Source organism: Mustela nigripes, chromosome 2, assembly GCF_022355385.1.
Source record: "Mustela nigripes isolate SB6536 chromosome 2, MUSNIG.SB6536, whole genome shotgun sequence".
Classification (NCBI taxonomy): Eukaryota; Metazoa; Chordata; class Mammalia; order Carnivora; family Mustelidae; genus Mustela; species Mustela nigripes.
Genome location: NC_081558.1, coordinates 206,865,803 through 206,888,680, shown reverse-complemented (window position 1 = coordinate 206,888,680; position 22,878 = coordinate 206,865,803). Strand labels below are relative to the sequence as shown.

Sequence of the window (22,878 nt, the reverse complement as noted above, 5' to 3'; positions counted from 1 at the left end):
TGGAGCTAGACGCAGGGCTCCATCTCACAAGCCCAAGATCACGCCTGAGCTGAAATCAAGAGTCAGACGTTTGATCAGCTGAGCCCCCCAGGTGCCCCTGGTCCTTTCTTTTAAAGGCATTTTACTTGGCTGCCCACTTAGTCCCCAGACTCTGAACGGACAACACAGTGCCCAGACCAGCCAGACCCCACACAGCCAACCCGATCCGAGAGCCAGGTTGAGGGAAAGTGTAAGAACACTCTCTAACAGTCCCCCAAGTTTTAAACACCTCGTTTGTGTGCAAAGTTCCAGTAAACCCATGTCTACTTGATGGGCCCCTTCCTTTTGTGCTTTCCCTCAAAATGAAGGGGCTGCTTGGGCAAGATGTACGCCATTCAAGGCTGTCCTTATTTCCTTATTTTGCAGCCGGCCAAAGTTGGCTGTGGTCACATCAGCTACGCTGCGCGCGGTATGTAATAAAAGAGTACGAGAAGCAACTGACAAACTATCCGATCCTCCCAGCCCCCTTTCCTTTCCATCCCAGGCGAAAATGATTTTCAAAAGCCCTGGGTCTCTTTTCATTAGATGAGCTTTTAACAGAGCACCTGCTGTCCACCCAGGCCCTAAGGATAGGAAGCTGGTTCATCTCTAAGTAGGTATTTGCAACCTTGAAGATTCTAACAATGTGGGACAATGGCATGACGTTGGAGAACATGCGTATAATTCACAGGAAGGTCACAGGCTCCCGGACTGCTAGCAGAATACACATGACCACATATGGGTAAAATGCCAGGGATTACTTCCAAATGAAGATGGTCTGTCTTGCTTGAGTTGTGGGGCTACTATTTTCTTTTCATTCTATGCTCCTTCTTTTATGGAGCATGGTCATATCATCTTGGCACTACAAAAAAATACCCTTTTACATAGCTTTGTCTATAATATTCAATTTCCCGTATACCAAGTAATAGACTCCAGAACACAGTCCTAATTGGCTTCTCCCGCTGCCTGCCACTCCCCTGCTTCTGTCCATTCTCCTGCTCTCTCTGACAAATAAATAAACAAAATATTAAAAAAAAAAAGAAAAAAGAAAGAAACAACTTTTACTTGGTCATGCCACCGGTAACCCCCTAGTGGGCTCTCATCCAGTTGGTGTGGTCACCAGAAGGTCGTTTCTCATTAAGAACGGCGTGGGTAAAAATAAGTGCAGACACCAGCTCGCACATGAGGAACATTTAATACTCTGAGTTTTATAGTGGGGTCTCCAAATAAAACTTTCCTAAAATATTCTTCAGTGGTATGAAAAGCAAGATCTCTTTAAAAAAAAAAAAAAAGTTCCTCTTTCCAGAACCTCTAGCTCCGTTCTCTCCACTCCCCAACGTTGCAAGAGTCATCTGGATACCTGATCAGGGCTGTCTGTGGGTCAAACAAAAGAGATGTGGGCTTCCTCAATTGAAATGTGGAGGCTGCGAGTTCACAACGTTTCTGAGACATCTCTGTAGCTTACCCTCAAAGGACCTGTACAGCAAGGCTACCACCAGGCTTTTTCAGAGTATGATTAACCAGAAATGCTAAGAACAGACTGGATGTGTGTTTCTGTTCTATTTTCAGAACCACGCGCTCGCCATCTTCGCAAATTGCTGATGAGCACAAGTAATTTGAGTTCTGATCTCTACGGATGAATTTTATTTCTTTGGACATCACCGACATTGCCTTCCTATCCAAAAAGGACTTTGAAAATATCAGGAGAGTTCTCCAAAGTTTGTCTTAATGATCTTGAAAATCCCAATGTTTCATGAGCAAGAGGGATTAAAATTCTCCACTGTCCTGGAAAGCCATGGCGGGCACAGCCTCTCACGGCTCTCCACTCTTCTAAGCTAGTCACTGGGGTCTCCATTCAGGCCCCAGGGTAGGGATGACCCACACAGAAAGCTCTCTCTCTGAGCCCCATATCACATGCAACACACACTTCTCTGGTGCAAAACCTACTTTCCTCCGGGAGGCGTCTGCTTTCCATAGTCTGGACCAATGTGTGTGAGCACCTTGACACCGTACCTAGGGAAAGGGCTAGAGGCCACAGACACAGCCACGGGACCTTCTGTAGAAGGGGAGCCCATCAGACACGAGTGGAGTCCTATCCCCACTCAAAGTTCCCTCCCTACCACCTCCAAGGAAAAAGCAACAAGTTATATGACCTTTGGACCTTCTCAGAGATCTCCGTTGGCACTGGGTTCTCAGAGATCTCCCTTGCAACTGGGAACACCTCCCCTTCGGCTTCACTTTCCTGACTTCGTGGTACAAAATTCTCCTGCTCGGAAATGACTGTCTGGAATGTGGAAGCACCATCACTGAGATGTAGAGATGTAAAGACAAGCTGTCTGAAAAATATGTAAGCCATGAAAGGCATTCCCGACGCTGTGATGCGCCAAGTGCCAACAAGCCGAGAGAGACTGTCTGGAAGCAAGAACTGGAAAGGTCCCAGAAGCTTCAGTTTCCAAGCTACGTGGTGGAGATGAGGGGCAATTCTTCGAAAGCAGGCTTGAACTCACAAAAGCAGTAACACTGTCTTTTTTCTTCCAACTCAGCAAAAATGCTCCCAACTTAATCTAAAAAAGAGTACTACAATACAGTCGATGGATAGAGATCATTGCAGATATAAGTGACAGAGTCATTAAATTAAAGATGCATTGGTGAGGGGAACCTGGGCACCTGGGTGGGCTCAGTCGGTTGAGCGTCTGCTGCTCAGCTGGGGGTCTGCTTCTCCCTCTTCCCCAGCCCCTCCTCCCGATTGTGCACACACGCTCTCTCTCGCTCTCTCTCTCTCAAATCAATAAATAAAATCCTTAAAAAATTAATTAAATAAGGGTGTTGGTGAGAGACTTAATGAAACTGGCATATTTACATCTGGACATCCCAGTTCTGACATTACTCAGAATATAAAAGCAATAATAAATAATTCCCCCAAATCTGGGGGGAAGGGAAGCATCTTATACCCAGTAAAATAAAGGGAGAGAGGCAGCCCAGTCGAGGAGGAAAACCCAGGTTTGGGAGTTGAGCAGACATAAAATCAAAAACAGAGAAGCTACATAAGTTCATTGAGACTCAGGTTCCTCACTGATACACTGGGACTAAGAGTACTTACCTTGCAGGATTATGATGAGAACAAAGGGATAATGTGAAAAGCACTTACATATGGCCATTCAGCTACTCTTGTTGCTGGACAGTGAGTATTTCTGGATATAAACGAGATGGTACCACACGGTATCATACAGGAAGGTGGGCCAGGCTGGTTGGGAAGAAGGGGTAAACCCGGCAGGGTATAAAAGGGAAAGGGCTGGAGAAATGGGGGGGTTGTCAGGAGGCCAGGGGCTCATCTCCAAAACTGGGATCCTTCACTGTGTAAACAAGATAAGAGGGCCAGCGCGGAGCTCAGGGCCCCAGTGGCTGGGGTCAAGTCCCATCCGTGAGCAGGCGGGCGGATCTATGGGCTGCCTTCCAGAGACATACATTTGGACAACCCAAGTCAGCAGCCTAGATTCCCTGAGCAAACACCACGCTTGATAGCTGGCATGTGCCCTTGTTGAGGATTATATATCCCAATAGTTAAAAAAAAAAGGTTAGGGAAGGAGTCTGGATTTCTTAACTGGAAAATCAAATATAGAAATGCAATTTTGGGGGAGCCTGGTTGGCTCTGTCGGTTGAGCAACTGACTCTTGGTTTAGGTCCGGGTCATGACCTTGGGGTCCTGAGACTGAGCACTGTGTGGGGCTCCACACTCAGCAAGGAGTCTGCTTGTCCTTCTCCCCCTGACCCTCTCACAGAGAGAGAGAGTGAGAGAGAGAGAGAGGCAGAAAAGCAGACTCCCGGGGCGCCTGGGTGGCTCAGTGGGTTAAGTCTCTGCCTTTGGCTCAGGTCATGATCCCAGGGTCTTGGGATCAAGCCCCACATCGAGCTCTCTGCTCAGCAGGGACCCTGTTTCCCACTCTTTCTCTCTGCCTGCCTCTCTGCCTACTTGTGATCTCTCTCTCTCTCTGTCAAATAAATAAATAAAAAATCTTTAAGAAAGAAAAAAAAAAGGAAGCAGACTCCCCACCCAGCAGGAAGTCCAACACAGGGCTCAATCCCAGGACCTTGAGCCAAAGGCAGACGCTTAACCGACTAAGTCACCCAGATGCCCTTAAATAAATGAAATCTTTTTTAAAAAAAAGAAGAAGAGGAAGAAAGAAATGCAATTCTTGCTTGTTCACGCTTGACAAGTCAAGACAACAAAGTCCCTTAGGAATGTGAAGATCTTTAAAAAGCACACACAGAGCTTAAGGCCAAAGTCAAAGCTGTCTGCTCAGAGCAGGAGCCAACCCCAATGATGCTAAAATTGCTCAGAACATTTCTAATATATCTTCTTTGGAATTTCTTCTGAACTATTTTTTAAACACCTTCAGGGTGGAGCTTTTACTTATTTAAGGTAAATTTAATTTCCACAATCAGAAAACACTCAGAGCCCAGCCTGCTAAGTCTGGGTAAAATTACTGGGGTTAAAACGGTGTTGGTTCTTTGCCTTTTAAAGGTTGAGATATTGATTTGAGAGAGTGAGAGCACGAGAGGGAGGGGCAGAGAGAGAGAGGATCTCAAACAGACTCTGTGCTGAGCGGGGACCCCAACATGGGGCTCGATTCCAGGACCCTGAGATCATGACCTGAGCTGAAACCAAGAGTTGGATGCTTAACAGATGGCACCAACCAGGCACCCCAAAACAATGTCAGTTCTAAAGTCAGGAGACTGACTTCTTGGACTGCTGAGCTACTTGCCCTTGTCCTGCGGCACAGCCCATCCCAGGGACCATGGGCCAAACCATCTGCTCCTCCTCCCTCAACCCATGGCTCACACTCACGCTGTTCAACAGATGTTACCCATTTTCTGCCTCCTAGACACACACTTGGGTTGTATTTCCCCATCCCTTTTAGTAGGGTGAAGCCAGGTGATACACATTTTACAAAGCACATTGGTGGGAGACTTAATTGCTAAACGAGATATGATCTAGACTTCTCTTTTCCTCCACATGGACCTGGTATGTTTGAAATGGTAGCTGCTCCAGCAGGCTGGGACCCCAACTGACTAGGAGGGGTGGAATCCTCCAACTCTGGACTCAGTTCTCCGCAGATCTGTGGCATGAAGGAGAAAGAAGTCTTTGTCGTCTGAAGCCACTGAGATTTGGGGGCTATTTGTTACTGCAGCACAGCCCGGCCTATCATGACTAAAATAACGAGAAGCCTTTCTCTAGGTCCTTAGGGTCTCCACGGGATCCAAAGTGAGCTCTGTCTGCCTTTTCTAGACATAAGGGTACAAAGAGATTCTACCCTCCCTAGCCAAGGGGAAAGTACAGACCAAATTAGGTCGTTAAATACAAGAACACATTTCACCTTGAATTCCATTTGGCAAGCATAAATTCAAGGTCAGCTTCATGGATGCCTTACAAACTCAAGAGAAAAAATACCTAACAGTGATAAAATAAAAATTCTATATTTTAAACCATGTATTGTAAGTTGAAATAATTACTTTTTTTACTGTTGGTTGGTCACATGCCTTATCTCAGTGAAGCTGAGTTTATTGTTTATTCTAAGGAGCCAATTAAATGATTGCCAGGGCCAACATGAAGCCAGGAACTTGAAGTGAATCGTGACCCAAACAAAGGAACGAGCTGTGCTAATTTACTGGATCTGAAATCAAATCTCAAGGCGACCCGTTTACTGAAACGTGAACCACCTGAAATTCTAGAGTACTTGCCAAACACACCTGACGATTCAGTCTAATCAAGTCACTGAAACTACATATATTTAAAAACTTTCCACCAGGCTCCAAACCTCAAATAGCGAAACAAATCCCAGACCAAACTTGAACGAAAGCAGTATTTCTTTACAGGGAATTGACCGAGGAAAGCACAATAGAAATGTGATTACAAATGCTTTTTTCAAAGACAACCTTATAATATGGTGAGATTGAAAACAATCAAGGCTGCAATTATTTTTTCCAAGATCCTTTCGATGAGTGTGTTTTGTGCAGAAGGAGGAAGGAGGAAGTTGGGGGTTCAGAGTTATAACCGAGAAGAAAAGGACCAAGGTGAGACAAAGAGTGGCTTAGCCTTGGGAAACTCAACCACCCCTGAGTCAGAGTTTAATCCCAGGAAAAGGCCTGATACCATTTCTGTGAAGTAAATACTGGTTTCATGGACAGACCAAATCGGATAGGCACACAAGTCCTGGAACCCGGGAGTCACAGCAGCGGGCACCTTACCTGCGGAGAGCTGGGTGGGGAGGGGGTTCATTTCCTTGTCCACCATCTTCTGGTACAAAGCCCTCAGGCTAAAAGGCTCCACCGTGAAAGGCAGGGTCCCGGTCAACATGGCATACATGTTCACGCCTCTAAAGAGAGAGACACCAAAGCATGAGACCAGAATGAGGCTCCCGAGAGGGGAAGACAAATAGGGCACAGGCTTGGCAAAGTTTCAGCCCCGTCACTTTCATGCTGGCCTCAAGAGGCCTTATTTCTAGAAAACCACGGTGAAGGAGCAAAAGCGAAAGGCATGGGTAAAAGCTCGCCTGAGAAGACTTGGACAATGGACTGTGGAGATCAAAGGAGGCTAAGGAACTTCTAGAGCTGCCCCCTAAGGAAGGGAAACGATGTCCTTCCTTCTGGAAGGAAGTACAGATGAAATTCTGTGGAAAATACCAGAAGCATGCTAGGAACATGCTAGCATGAGTGAACATGCTCGCTAACATGAGGGAAAGTAGTCTTGCCATTATGGGGTCTTCCAAGGATGGCTCACAAGGTGGAGCCTGGAGGAAAGCACACAAAAAATATAGGGCAAGACCCTGCATGGGGGGGGGGGGGGGGGGGGGGGGGGGGGGGGCGCGAATTCACAGCCCAGCTGGCATGCCTGGTTCCCGGTTAGCCCTTCAAAACAAAAGTCTCCTCCCCCAAACTGGCCTGTTGTTCCTTGCTCCTGTAACTAGAGAATTCCACGGGCGGCAGGGGGTGGGGGTGGGGGGGAGTGTCTCCTTCCCGCTCTTATTTTTTTTCTTTTTCTTTTTCTTTTTTTTTTATTTTTTATAAACATATATTTTTATCCCCAGGGGTACAGGTCTGTGAATCGCCAGGTTTACACACTTCACAGCACTCACCATAACACATACCCTCCCCAATGTCCATAACCCCACCCCCCTTCTCCCAACCCCCCTCCCCCCAGCAACCCTCAGTTTGTTTTGTGAGATTAAGAGTCACTTATGGTTTGTCTCCACTCTTATTTTTTATACCACTCTTCATTGTGAGATTTGGCCCTGAGCCCTGGCCCCCGTAGCTCCGATGTGGTCGGAAAACCTTCTGAGTGGGCTTAACTGCTCATATCCAAAGCCAATGGCAACATCTTCTGGGAGGACTTTTATTTTCCTGATGTGCAAACCCAGTATCATTTTGATGAGATTTCCTGATGGGGATGAAATGGCTGCCTCGCCAAGAGGTCGCAAGCGTTCAAAAGGGCCCGGGGACTATGTTTTAAAAACAGGCAATAGGATTTCCAGTGAAAACAAATCCAATGAGACCGATTGAAACGAAGACCCTTGGGGCCCAATTCCACGGAGGCACCTCCGAATTACAGTGCCCCGATGACGGCAGGTACAGAGCCCACGGGCTCCAGCCAGAAACCATTCTCAAATTGCAGGCATAACTCTTAAGACCCAGTTCCTCCTCTGCAACCCACAATGGAGTTAAGGAGAGAGATACATAAACGTCCAGGCGACAGACATTTGCTGGCCGGCTCTCTGCCCCGGGCAGTGGTAGAGGTACTGGGCAGCCGTGAGCCAGACAAGGCCCTGCCATCTTAGACTGTGGGAACAGACAGTCAACAAGTCAACAGGTGACTTAAGCACAATCTCTTCAAGCAGAGATGAATGTGCAGGGGGTTTAAGAAACTCTGCCGCTCCTGACCATAGAGGCGTTCAATTAAGGGAGAAAGAGGTCTTTAATGAATACTTGAAGACAGGTGGCCTCTTGGGGAAGGGGTGAGTATCTGAGTGAGCTTCTGCGTCTTTGGGATGGGGATGGTAAGCTGGGCGGAGAGGGTCCAGAGACAAGAATGAACCAGGCGTACACAGAGCCATGTAGACAGCATTTCCCTGTGTGTTTGGTGGAACGCCCTCCCCGGGACAGGAATAGATGTTGGGCAAATACAGGTTCACGGCCAGACAATCTGGAGAGCAGTCATCTGGTATGAAGTGATTTTTAGGGGCTCAGAATGGGGAGCAGGAGCCTGGGGCAGTAAATCGGCAGGCTGCTCTCGACGGCTGAGCGAGAGGGACAGGCAGGCCAGAGAGAGAAAGGCTAGTGAGTGACAGACATCAGAAGGAAATGTGCCAAGTTGTCCCTAAACCTGGCAAGCAGGCCCAATGGTGGGAATGGTGACAGAACTGAAGATGCCGGGATGGAGAACTAGGGCTGGTAACGCGTTGGAGGACTCATCCTGCAAGGCTGCATCGTGGGAACGTTTGAGCCAGAGCTAAACATCTTGGCTGGGAGGATTCTTGGAGACCAACAAGAGAGAAAACTAAGAAGACCCCCCGCCCCCTGACCCAGCTGTAGAATTTCTGCATTCGAAAGGTCTTGGACAAGTGGCTTTTAGAACAGGAAACCCTCCCAGAATATCCACAGAGTTCTTGTTGGGGACCCCTGAACCGCCTTCAAGACTGCTGTTTCCAACCTTCCCAGTGCAGCTCATTCCATTCAGGGCAACTCTAGGCACGAGGAAGGCATCCCCGTACTAAGCCACGGTCTCTCTCTTCTCCCCTTTGGTTGTGGAACAAGACTGGTCCTCTCTGTCTCTGCTCGCGTCTGGGCACTTTTGTCTTGGTCTTCATATTCACACCTAGACCTGAAAAGCCTCGTACTTACACAATATCATTCCCCCCACCAACGGGTAAATGTTTTATAATACCCAAGGGTATAGTGTTTGCCAAACTGAAGTATATAGGACACATCTTCAGGGCTTCTGTTTTTTAGTTTCTTTTGGCGATATACATCCTACAAGTCGCAACCAAGGCCATCAAATGGCCACCCTAGAACCAAGTACACACTGGATTTCCGAGCTTGCTTTTGCATTTGTGTTTACTAATACACAACCTTTGCCCAAATACAGCACTCTTATTATCACAGACTAATGAGGAAGGAACAGAAATGAACTCTGGGGGTGGGGGGTGGAGTTCCCAACGTGCACAGCATCACCTGGAAATTTGGATCTGCAAATTCTGGGACCCCGCCCAGAATCTCTGGGGATAGGGCTGTGGTTGTGGGCTGTGGGTTGTCACAAGCCCTCCAGGTGCTTCAGAGGCAAGATCAGGTTTGGAAGCCACTGGAAGGGTGAAAATGGGGGAGGGGGAGAGTTGAATTACCACACAGCAAAGGGCCGAGCAGCTCAGAGCGCCTGTGCCCAGCAAGGAGAATTGTGCCCAGACCTCTTAGAGCAATTCTATTCTCACGGCACCTGTCTAATGCTGCCCATTTGGCTATCTGGGGATTCTTTCAGTCTTGGTTAAATTTAATTTGTAAATTAGTTTGGGGTTTTTATTTGTGCAGGGCAGTACACAAAAGGAGTTTAATCTTATGTAGCGTACATTCAAGTACATTAAGCAACACTTAAATAAAATATAAATTACTCAAGTCAATATATATAACTCAACTCTTAAATTAAAAGAGTTCAAGACAATGCCAGGGGTTACCAAGAATGTTCTTCCCTTTTAAGAACAGTATAAGATACTCCAATTTGAAGAATGCTGCCCTATGACCTTTTCTATTTCCCTTTGTCTTCAGGGGACATAGAGCTTCCTGTGACAGGTGGGGAGAATAAAATAGTGCTACATTCTGTAGGAGGCAGGACATTATGGTCATCATGGAGGGAAATCCGACTGAAGGACATAATATGTAACATGAGGACCAACTTTAAAGCCTTTATGAAAGTTTCTTTCTGGGGCTCAGCTGGGTAAGCGGCTGCCTTCAGCTCGGGTCATGATTCTAGAGTCCTGAGATCGAGTCCCACATCGGGCTCCCTGCCACTCCACCGGCGGGGTGTCTGCTTCTCCCTCAGACCCTTCCCCCCTTCATGCTCTCTCATTCTCTCTCAAATAAATAAGTAAAATCTTTTTAAAAAGAAGAAGAAAGTTCCTTTCTTCAAGGTGTCTTTGAGACATCTGCTTGCCACCAAATGGCTTCAAAAGAAGACGTTCCGGTCACCACCTTTCTCCATTATCTGGCTGAGACCCCATATAAAGGAAACAGATGCTTGTTCTAAAGACAGTGCTGGTGACCCTAGGCAGAGGAGTCCAACTCGATGGAGTGAGTGGTTTATAAAAACCGATTCTTTTACCAAACCGACTCTCAGAATTTCATGTCGCTTGGAGAATTTTATCATCAGCATAAATAGTTACAAGTCATTAAAGAGAACCCCGCGGTCTCATCCGGGGTCCCTCCTCTACAAAACATTAGTAACAACAGTACCTCCTTCTCAGGCTGTATGAGGGTCAAATGAACTATGCCACAGAAAGTACTGGATTCTGGGCCTGGTACAGACTCAGTGCCTGATCAACGTGATGGGCTTCATCACTAAACTTTTAAAAACCACAGATACAAAGCTATAATTGTGATACAATTGTATCCTGTTGCCAAATTAATAATGGAAATCTACGTGAAGAGTCATTTCGTCCCAGGAGATTTTATAAAGAAACAAGATCGAGTGTCTTCCTTCCTCTCCTCCAGGCTTTTCATACATGTTTAATATTGGGATAAAGGGAAATCTCATCCCTCTGACATTTCAGAAGTATGTGAGAATACCAAGGGAAAAATGCGGAATGCAGTTTATAAACTTCTGTAATCCCACAGAATTAGTAGGAGTCCCAAGACATGTTCAGAATTTCCTGATGTGTCTTTTGAAATATGGTCCAGGGGCTTTCTAACTGTTCCGTGGCAGACATGGGGCCCCCAGGAATCACAAATGGGTTTTTTGCTTAATATTTTTTAAATTTATTTAGTAGAGAGGCAGTAGAGGGGCAGAGGGGGAGGGAGAGAGATTCTCAAGCAGACTCCACATGGGGTGCAGAGCCCAACACTGAGCAGGGAGCCTGCTTTTCCCTCTGCCTGCTGCTGTCCCCCCTCTCTCTCTCTAGCTCTGTCTCTCTGTCAAATAAATAAATATTAAAAAATAAAATAAAGCCTTGAAAGTAGAGTGGGAACAGATCTGTCCATTTGGAAAATCTCAAACTTCATGACTGCTCCTTAAAATGGACCATGAAGGAAGCCATTTGTTGTGGATTTTAACACGTTTCCTTCCCTTTTCCTTTTTCCTTTTACATGTACAGGTTAGCTACAAAAAAAAAAAAAAAAGCCTGAGATTTTATAACTGAAAAATTTTAGAAGCTAAAGGAAATCTGTCTGGTAAAAGTCAAAAGCCCTAAGCTATCCAAAAGAAGTCATAGGTCTCCTGTTTCTACCGCCTTCTCCTGCCATTTTGAGGGGGTATAAATGGAGAGAAAATGCAATTTCTTCCCCATTGGACCACTAGCAGTAGCTGGTGATATCTGTCAGTATTTACAAAAGAGAGCCTAAGGGCACCTGGGTGGCTCAGTGGGTTAAAGCCTCTGCCTTCAGCTCAGGTCATGATCTCAGGGTCCTGGGATCGAGCCTTGCATCGAGCTCTCTGCTCAACAAGGAGCCTGCTTCCCCCTCTCTCTCTGCCTGCCTCTCTGCCTGCTTGTAATCTCTCTCTGTTTCAAATAAATAAATGAAATCTTAAAAAAAAAAAAAAAAAAACAGAGTCTAAAGCCTAAATGCCTGAGCAGAGCTGGCAACAAGATGGCTCCCATTCAGCCAACTTGTCTACCCAAAGGGGCAACACCAGGGAGAGATTTTTCCCACTAAGTGAAAAGAGATTCAGAGAGACTGGGGTGGTGGTCTGGGTGTGTTGTACACCAGCCTCCAATAGGCACAGGTCTTCACATAAATACTTCACCCCCTCCCACTCTCACCCCCAACCAGGCACTCCCAGGAGAGCAAAGAGCAACTTTGGTTGAAACAATATAGCATTTCCAATGTTTTGGGGATTGGACTCTCAATTTCTATTTTCCTTACTCTTAGAGATTCACCAAAGTTCTCAAAAGGGCTCTGTAATGTTCTGAAAATAAAGTTAATTTTTATTCTTTTCATTTAAAAAGTACATCTGGATTAGTGTTTTTTCTTTTCAATTAGCATATATGCCACTCTGAGGAAAAGTCAATTAACCATAAAAATGGTTCACTACCACAGAATGAACATTTTTGGTTTCATGTCTGACATCTCAAAGTTCACTAGAGATCAAGATATGCCAGTCACCTCGATTAAAGGTAAGACACGGATGATTTGAAAGATACTCATAAATGAAAATGAAGACCACTGAAAATAGTAAACTGACATTGTTAATGCCTGATTCATTAGAGGAGGAGGGTCCTGGGGGCCCAATTAATGGAAAGAGCTCTCCTTCCGAAGACTTCCATGAGTGACAAGCTGGTTTTCTTCTGAAGTCAGTCCCAGAAGTCTTGGAGAAAGGCGCCATCCATCCGTCAAAGCCCAAACCTCTGGGAGACAGAAGTTTGCTCTTGATTTGAGAAGTGAATTCTTCATTCTGTTGTTTCAGAACGATAAAAAGGATGTTTTATACTAACAGTGTCTGACCCAGAAAGAAAATTGGTTCCATTTTCTCTCTCCTTCTTAAATGGCCTTTTAAATTAAATTCTCTTTGGGTTTTCCATTTCCAACTCTGCCAGCAAAGTCGTGGGCACCAAACAGAAACCTAACCAGTATCTCAGACACAACATCCCAAAGCAGTGGAAAATTAATCTCTTAAAGAAGGTTCTGAAGTTTTTCATTTTCTCCAGGATCAAGAATGATCGTCATCAGGTTTTCATACGTTCAAGCCTCTGCATATGCTGTTCCCTCTGCATATGCTGTTCCCTGTGCCTGGAAATCTTCCTCTCCTCTCCTCCACCTGGCAAACTCCACTTTATGCCTCAGACGCAGATTAAACTCTCCTCTGATGGCTTCTTGAACTCACCCAGCTATGCAGCTGGGCCCCCTGAAAAGCCGGAATTGTTTACAGGTAATGCAAGTAGGCAAGTACGTGTGTTAGTGGCTCCAGGCCACCATGACAAAATACCACAGATGGGGTGGCTCAACCAACAGACATTTTCTCACAGTTCTGGAGCCTGGAGCCAACATGGCGGGGCTGTGGTGGGCTCTCTTCCTGGTGTGCAGATAGTCACCTTCTTGCTTTGTCCTCACTGTCGGAGAGCAAACAAGCTCTCTGGACTCTCCCTTCTAAGGACCCTTATCCCATTATGGGCACTCCACCCTCATGACCTCATAAAGGCTCCACTTCAATTCCTAATTCTGGGGAATTAGGGCTTCAATGTATGGATTTGGGGGGGGGGGGCTACAGTTCAGTCCATAGCAATCCATAAGTGTGTTCGATTGCAAAACAAAACAAAAACCCAAATCCCACACATTCCGTACCACTCCCCTCATCACAGGGTGGAAGCTTCTCTCTCTCCCCTTGATTCCGGGTTGGCCTCGCAGCCTGATTTGCCCACTGGAAGGTTAGTAAATATGACACAGACGCTTCTTGAAAAGCGTTCATGCACTAGGGATTGCCCTCTCTTACTCCCGGGGGAACCTTCCACCATCACGTGAATGAAATTCTGCATATTTTTTGGTCTTCTTTGTTTCTGGTTTTCATATATCCAGTAACTTCTTACTTATGGGTAGCAGCAATGCTTGAGAATTTGGATTTACAATCGAACCACATGGGGCTCTCAGCTGGGTGGCTGATGGGGGCTTCCGCTCGGCTGGGTAAGGGATGACCAAGAATTCCGTTGGTCTACTTCATTCGTCTGTTAGTGAGCTTGATTCAGTACAGGAATCACTTCCTACTTCCTGGGAAGGAGAACGGCTCTTGAGATCTGGAGTGGTAAATTTTGACTCCTCAGTTTACTTTTGGCCTTTCCTAAGATTTCAGAGCTTAAACAACAGAAATTGATTTTCTTACAGTTCTGAAGGCTTGAAGTCCGAGCCAAAAGAGTCAGCATGGTTGGTATTTTCTGAAGGCCAGGAGGGAGAACCTGTTCCATGCTGCTCCCAGAGCTTCTGGTGGTTTCTGGCAATCTGGTATTTCTCAGCTTGGAGATGCAGCATTATGGCGTCCCTCTGTGACTCTCTTGTGTCCCAATTTCCCCCTTTATAAAAACATCTGTCAGACTGGATTTTATGACCTCATGTTCACTGGGTTACCCTTATAAAGACCTTCTCTCTAAATAGCATCACATTCTGAGACACTGGAGGTTAGGACTCTGTCATATCTTTCGGGAGGAGAACCCAATTCAATCCGTAACACGTTGTTACCCACCTGCTTATAATTTTCCAGTGGCTTCTCACGACCTTTAGGGCAAAACCCCAAACCCCTCCCCCCCCTCCCCTCCCCACCCCCACCCAGCCTTGCCACATCCTGTTCCCTGGGCCCTGGGCCCTTCTCCCTGACACCTCCCTCTCCCCAGAGTGCAGTTCTACTCATCCTAAGGATCTGGCTTTGAGGTCTCCCCCCTGGAGGCCACCCCCATCCTTCTTTGCTGTCCACCTGCCTCCTCCTCAGCCGTTCCCACACCCAGCTTATAGCTTGTTTAAAAACCGTCTGTCTCGGGGCGGCTGGGTGGCTCAGTGGGTTAAGCAGCTGCCTTCGGCTCAGGTCATGATCTCAGGGTCCTGGGATCGAGTCCCGCATCGGGCTCTCTGCTCAGCAGGGAGCCTGCTTCCCTCTCTCTCTCTCTGCCTGCCTCTCCATCTACTTGTGATTTCTCTCTGTCAAATAAATAAATAAAATCTTAAAAAAAAAAAAACCGTCTGTCTGCCCCACCAGAACATAAACCCCACAAGAGGAAGCACAATGTAGTAGAAGTAGAAGCAGTGAAAAGTGACCATTTAAGGCCAACGCTAGTGTCAAGCCAGCTTGGTCAAATCCTGGCTCTATACCCACTATCAGTGCCACTTGCCTGAGAGCCCAATACTCCTTGGGCCTCAGTTTCCTTATCTGTAAAGTGGGATCACAGAGCCCTCCCTTGAAGGGTTGTTGATAAGATAAGTTAATGTTGATGAGATAAGTTAATACTTGCAAAGCCCCTGGAGCACTGCCTGTCACTCCGTCTGAGGGACATGAGCGTTAATAATGACCTTTATGGGAGCAGGGACTGACCAAGGCTGTTTGGCTATTTTACTCCCCGTTGTGCACTCAGAATTCGGCACAGTGCCCGGCTCAACCCCTATTTGCCAAATGAACAAATTGCTGGTAAGCTATCTCTGGCTCTCGTGGCTTCTTTTTGTTTTCTAAGCTTTATCAACGGCTTCTAAAAGGGGCCTCACTGATGCTGTGAATTAGGCATGGGTCCTGTGACCTCATCCCCTAGAGAACATTCCAGGGTCAGCTAACCCAGACTTCCCCCAGGGAAACCTCGTTATAAGAATAAAACAGAGTCCTTCTCGGCTGAATAGGGAGAGACTCTCCTACCACAACTCTCCCCTGCAGGGTACTAGCACACGGAGTCCTGGTCTACCTGGGATCCAGAGCTCTATGCCACAATCAACGAAAGACCAAGGTGTATAGGGCGTGTTACTTTCTGTCAAAGACTTCCCCACACATCAATCTCTGACACCAGGACCAAGAATGAGGCCTGATAGGAGCTTTTCAAAAGACCTGAAGCTGCAAATCACCTTTTTGTCAGGGTGCGGGGGAAGCAACCAAGTGGGAGGTGAGTGGAGAAACATCCAGCAGCTCCAGACAGCCCAGTGGTGACAGACGCCGGCGTGGGGGAGGGGAGTGAACATTCCGGGTCACCCCCATCCCTCCCGCAGCTTCCCTTCCACTCTCCCTCCTCTGATGCCGAGTTCCCCATGGAATCACTACTTCTGGCAGACGGAGGGGGACAGGACGGGTGGCAGGAGACCACGCCCCTTTCTTTGAATCATGGGGTCCCAAAAACTGAGAGAGCCCCTGGGGTCCCTAAATGTAGCTTTCTTTCTCAAGTCCAGGGACTTGGCAGGAGGGGCAGGAAAGAAGCCTGAGCTCACGCCTGACCCTCACCTGTGCTGCCTTTTACAGCTGGTGCCTTTCATTGCCCCTTGGATTTCCCCAGACCAGGAGAGACTGCGTCTTCCTGTGCTACAGTCAGCACAAGGGGATGAGAGGTTCCGCGCCGGTGAAACGTGCCCAGGAGCTTCCCTGAGGCTCTGACAATCCACAAGGCTCCTTCCCTCTACCAACGCTTCTAGACAGCGAGGAGCTGCCTGCTTTGCGAGTCACGGAGCGGAAAGGTCCCCCTTTGTAGGCTGAGCCCCGTCACCATGACAACTTGTGCTGACACCTATCCTTCCATCCCAGGGACAGCAGGGCTGAGGAGGACACTGTCACCGGCTCTCCGGCTGCCGGCTTCTCATTCCCGTGGCCGTATCCCGCTCACCCACCTGTTACATCACGCCTCGGAACCTCGTGGCCTTTCAGGCTCCCTGTGCTCTACAGCCTTTTTACTTTAATTTTATTTTTTGTGCATCAAGGGTCCCTGGTATAGCTCTCCATTTAGCATAAATGAGTTTCCCGACTGTTAAGGAGAGAAGGTGATTACAGACTCTAACATGTATATTCTTCCCTTAATAAATATCTACATGCACCAGACACGCGTGAGAGTTCTTCAGCACTGAAAGCAACAAGAATGGATTTCACCTCAAGGGTTGACTCTGATCCCTTGGCAGTGCTTTCCAACATTGTGCTAAGAAGGATTCTGAGGCCCTTCTGGGCCCAGAATAAAGAGCCTGTGAGTCACCAATGCCGACCAAACAACCCAGGGCACCTCAAGGAGAAGGTTTCCTCTGCCGGGACTTCCTGCCCCCACTCCCACCCATTCCAGTAGCCCCCCCAGGACCCGCTCCCTGGAGTCTGCCTGGCTCAATCCCCAGCTCCACCACTTAGTAGCCCCGTGACCTTAAGAAATTTTATTTTTGGCTCTTGCGATGGGTTTCTTCTTCCATAAAATGGGGATAGTGGAGAGTAACAGCTTCGCTGGGTACCTGTGAAGATTAAGTGCCATACACCATGCATGGGGCAAAGGTTCCCTTTTCTCCAAACAGGACGAGGGACAGGTAGCGAGAAGGGAGAGAAGTAGGGGAATTCCAGAAATGTGTGGGATCCACACACTCTGGGTTCAAACAAGCCACCCTCATCGTCAGCTTCCTTAATCAGGAGCCCCCCTCTGTCTGCAGCCCACCTCCCCTCGGTCAGGAACTTGATCCCCACCCCGGAATCCAGGATTCTTCTCGGCTCCCTGTACCATGCACACCTGATGTTGAGGGGCTCACTCGGCGTGGGGACCATGGGGACCATGGGGACCCGGACTCAGCAACTCCACGGCAACCCCTGACTCATCCCTTCGGCGGTGACTGAGTTTGCCCCAGGAGGCCCACGCTGTGCGGGACACTGGCGGAGCGGACCCATCAGGTCCCCGTGCTCACGCAGCATCCTTTCCTGACTGGGGAGACAGACACTAAATGGATTCACAAACCATAATATGCCAGGCTGCCATGCGTGCTAGCGAGGGCTATGCAAGGGTGAGGAGACAGCATCATGGGGGCCTTTCTCACAGGGAACTCAGCGATGCATTCTGCGGGGGAGGAGAGGGGACACTGGATTAAAACCAGAACGTGGGAATGGACAGGCCACCTGAAGATCTGGGAAATGGCATTCCAGACCCGGGGCCTAGCAGGTGCAAAGCCCAGACTTGGGAAAGATGAAACAAAGGCCAACGTGCCTGAGGACTCGTGAGTGGAGGGTTGGGCAGGAGGCCCAGGCGGCTTGCTTTCTGGGACCCCTGGAAAGCCACGAGTTGATTTTAAAGCAAGGAAACCACAGGAGTGACTCCTGAAACCAGAACATGAATTCTGGGAGCTCAGGACCCTGTTTTCTTGTCTCCCCAGCAACAGAATGAATTTTGGCAAAAGCCTCTCCGGTGGTCTGTGCAGAACCAACCAGAAGGCACAGAGGTGGGAAGCCAGGCCCCAGGAACCGCTGGATATCTGTCCCAGAGCAGGTAACACGACACCCTTCTCATGGAAAACTCAGGTTATTTTGTAAGAAAGGGAGATCGGACGCGGCAGGAGGGCACGGTCCATAACTCACATGGACCAGACATCGATTTTGGGGCCGTATTTCTTCCTGGCGAGAAGTTCAGGCGCGGCGTAGGCCGGGCTGCCGCACTGCGTGCTGAACGGGTCGGAGTGGCCCAGGATCCCCGCACAGTTGCTCAAACCAAAGTCTGCAAAGAGGGGAAGACAATCCGAGTTAGAAAACTGTGAAACAGAAGAAGGAAGGAAAAAAAAAAACAAAAACAAAACGAGCAAACAAACAAGGAACAAACAAACAAAAACCCCACAAAGCCAAAAACAACAACAACAACAACAAAGCCAACAACCAGAAGGCAGCAGGAAAGGAAACATTCTCTCGGGCTGACACATCAGTCAGGATCCCAAAGGAACACCGGCAGCTGCAGACCATAACCTCCGAATACGGGTCTCAAGCCTGGAAACATCGGACCTCAGGCCTCACTGTAAGATCCAGCTAGAGCTAAAACGATGTTGCACCAAAACATATTTACACCAAACCTTGCAAATGAGTCATCTAGGAAAAAAAGGGGAGGCTTCGCTTTCTAGGACGAAAGGCAAGAAGAGAGGTCGAGCGGAGGCCTCGGAGTCAGCAATCCGGCTTTCCAGGGGCCACGTGTGAAACGCAGACGGGAGATCCGTTTTCTCTGGCTGGGTCAGCGTCACCCCAGGTGACATGCGATCCCCCCACGTAGACTTCACTTTCTTCAGCTCCATGTTTCATGTTATGCAAGTCATTGGAAAATGCTCCTGATGCACGTAGCCCTACGTGGGGATTGGAAGAGGGAAAACCATACCCCCGACGATTTAGACGATGCTGAGTGTTGGCTTGGACGCTCACGCCAGGGGACAGCTCGGCGACCTCCTAGCGTTGCCTTGTTCTCGGAGGATGAAGCAAATGGGAAAAGCCAAGAAGAGCCCAATGCCTCCAAAGCTTTTCTTTCGTGTTTACGTTTTTGATCCTCAGGCTACGGCAACTGACAGGCGATCAGCGACGTCAGTGTCTCGTCCTCACCTGACATCTTTCCTCCATCTTTGCTGGTCCCCAGAATTCAGATCATGGCTTCTCCTTTGAACTCCAACATGAATATTACGGTTCTCGTCCCCCAAACAGGAGACTCTGCGCACAGGGCTCAGTGGCCAGAGACGGGCTCCATGTGTCTTGAACAAAACCCCTGTCTTTTTTTCCTCAACCGGCAGGATTTATACCTGCTTTCACGACTGTGTTTTCTCCTTGACTGACGGGCCACCACCTGCACATGCATGAGTGCTCTAACCTCTCCGGAAGGTTCAGGAACAGAGGAAGACGGGACAGGACGCGAAGGGACTCTCTCAAGTCCACGAAGTGACTCACACCCCGGGTCAAGAGGTCCCACTAGAAATTCTCCCCACAGTCGCTGGCTAAGGCTGTGTCATGAAGGAGCGTTCCTAAAAAGAACCCCCACCAGGCAGAGCGCCGAAAACTCTTCAAGGCTCCAGGCTCGGAGACGGAGAACCAGAACCTACCCCGGGGACTGGCAAACCACCCGGGGATGCTGCTTGTGGACACAGTTAACTCTTCCTTTGTTTCTGGTTTTTATGATTTCATGTTTTCTTCTCATGATTTCCCTTTGCTCCCTACACTCCCCCCACACCTCCACCCTCCCTGCCCCAGTCCATACCAGTAGGTCCCACATAACCTGCCCAAAAAGGCCCCTACAGGAGCCACGGGGCCCCCAGTTCACCATCTCAAGGGAAGATCTCTGTGCCAAAGGATCTGAGGGCGCCTGTTCTCAGACCTCTCGGACCGTGTGGTATCGCCTACACGGGAAAAAAATGGAAAGGCGAATATTTTCATAAGAGGAAAAATCATAGCGTGCTTGAAACGGGATGGTTGCTTAAGTGTTTTAGATCTGCAAATCACCCTAAAGGAATTTTAATAAAACAACAAATGCAGAAAGAACACCATGCAATAAAGATTACATTGTTTGGGGGGCAACATTTTAAGGGAAGTTTCGCAGTCATGTTAGAGGCCCGATCTCCTAGGAGTCCCGTAAAGTTTCTCTCTAGATTTCTGACATTAAATCAAAAGACTCGGTGTCTAATCTCAGCGGGGCGCCATTCCCAGCAAAGGACTGCCTCATTCAGGTCTCTCCCTCCACTGGGGTCTGAGAAGAACAGTGGGACACCAAGAGGGCAGGGCGGGTAAGAGACCAGGTCACCCCCGACCCTCCTACCTACCCCCTTCAGCTCCCCCCTACCCTCGCTCTGCTCCCAGGCAAACTGGAGAACACAGCGCCTTGCCTTGTCACAAGGAGTTTCAAAAAGGTAAATTAGCAGCTGATCTGGTGGAGGGAGGAGAAATCTGCATTTTAAATGACTTAAGGTTGACCTCGCTGGAAGGGATTCATTTAAAATGTATCCTAGAGAAATAACCGGTCCTTTTCACACCCATAAAGGCAATTATTAAAATGTTATGCACGGGCCTATAATTAGAACAGTGAAACTAGAGAGAGGTCCGCCTCCTGGAGTGTCCCCCAGGTCTGCCCCAATTAGATCTGGTAAATAGAGAAGCCCACGAGCCTCAGTTTTCCGGGAGCCACAAAGCGAATCTCACAAAAGGTCCCAGGGAACCCTGCTGTGGGACACCAAAGTGAAAAACCCGTTCTAAACCATCAAACATCAGACTGCTTTTTCTGAAAGGGGGAAAAAAAAATCTTGATTAAATCAGACCTTACCCCAGTTAGCTCTAGTTTATTTGAAACATGGTGGACCTGGCTTAAGTAAATGCATTTAAATCGAATTATTTTAAAGAAGGAAAACTATTATATGAGGCAATGCAAAGAGCTATAATCCATCTTTGAAAAATAACGAGGTAATGCTTTTGAAGAAAAGGTTCAAAGAGCTTTCGAGTTGCAAAAAGACAGTCACAGAAACATGGGGTCCAAATGGCTTGACCCAGGGGCAAGAAAACGCACATGACCCCGGGTCTTCCCTTCCTCCAGCGCCCACCACTAGCTTCGTGATTGACCCATTGGGGAAAATCGGATACTGGCCAACACAAGGCAATTCTCAGTTGTCCTCTGCTACTGTAACGTCTCCTCGGATTACGGGTGTGCGGTAGGACTTCTGGTTAATCCTGGTCATAAGGGAACTGGGAGCTACATAAAAAACTCCAATAATGGGAAATCCAAAGATCAGAGCCTCCTTGCCAGCAGTCTTGGAAATGGTGATCTCTGACACCACCGACAGAACCCACTTGCGTCCCGGCTTGGATGCCTGTCCATTGGCTGCCATGTTGAGCGGAGATGACTTGAGGCATCCGAATCCAAATCCACCATCCTGCTCTCCTCCAGGGGAACCGTGGGCTCCCACGCACGGAGGGCTTGTCTTCCTCTCACTTGCACGGCTCTGCTCTGAGAGGGTTTGCCAGGCGGCCAACCTGTAAGCTACTTATCCATGCATCTGCCATCTACAGAGATCGGTTCTTCCAGAATCTTCTGAGCACCCTTCTAACCAACAAAAACAGCTGTGCTTTTCAACACCGCTCATTCCACAGTGCATTTCTAGTGTCATACGTGATTGTCCAGGACTATCACTTGGGGAGAAAAGAGAAAGCGAGCCCCCAGGGGAAGGGAGGCAAGAGGAAAGAGAAGGGGCAGCGGGAGTAGCACCAGGGTAGGAGAAAGATACAGCCCCTGGTGACCTGCCTTGGCCTCAGTCTGGATGGTGCACGGGGGACGTGAGCTTAGCCTTTACTATAAAGGACATCCGGCCTTCACGTGGCCTACTTTCTTTTGATCTGCTGGAAATCAGAACCAGTAAGACATCCACAGGAATGTCAACATCTGTCTTGTTTAATGTTTCTGTATTTGGCCCTCGGGACAACTGAAACACGACAGTGAAACAACACAGTAAAAAGAAAACTCTTTGAATTCTCCATTATAAAGCAGCTGATCTTTAAAATCTTTGGGAGGAAATTAAAAAAAAAAAAAAAAAAAAAGGTTCCCTCTGGTTAGTTTTCTAAAAATCGGTATGTTCATTCATTAACACCTGTCGGTGGTGTTTAATCAGCCAGCCAAGGACTCCTGGTTTGGGGAGCCCAAGAATCTAACTGGGTTACTTGAATGACATGTTTCGGAGAGTCTAGTGATGGTGTTTAGTAGTTGCCAAACAAAATTTCCTTCTTGGGGACAAGAGTTAAATTCACACTGTTCTATTGATCCTTCTCTTTTCTCCTAATATAAAGCCTCTTCAAGCCATCGAGATGGAAAAAATGACTTGCACCTGAGGTGGAAAAAACAAAGAAAAGAAAGGAACCAACGATGGGGCTCACATCTGGGTGTAAAAATGACGCCATGAGACTTTGGCCAAGAGCAATCATTCAGGCAAACAAAAACGGAATTCTTCTAGAAAATGAGTCATGGAGTGACCTCACTTATGGGCCCTGAATTATGAACCAATTATGACTCAGTCTATCCTGGAACTTCCTTCTGATTACCTTCCTTCTAAATTCTCCCTCTGTGGGGATTTCTCTCTGCACAGCCGCCATTGTACGATGGGCTTGGCTAAAACACAGAACAGTAGTGGGGTTCCCTTTTACTTCAGTGTCCCGATATTCACAGAAAGGGAATTCAGCCATGGCTAAGCTAAGAGTAGGACTTC

At 47.9% G+C, this 22,878-nt stretch overlaps 1 protein-coding gene across 1 annotated transcript in view; it reads right to left on the bottom strand.

Moving 5' to 3' along the window:
- The window catches only part of HUNK (hormonally up-regulated Neu-associated kinase), a 98,618-nt gene that overhangs the window by 24,419 nt on the left and 51,321 nt on the right, over positions 1-22,878 (bottom strand). Inside the window, exons 4-5 of the mRNA XM_059392255.1 lie at positions 18,254-18,389; positions 6,265-6,392 (exon numbers count right to left, since the gene is read on the bottom strand). Coding sequence (XP_059248238.1) covers positions 6,265-6,392; positions 18,254-18,389 — 264 coding nt within the window. The remainder of the gene's footprint in view (positions 1-6,264; positions 6,393-18,253; positions 18,390-22,878) is intronic.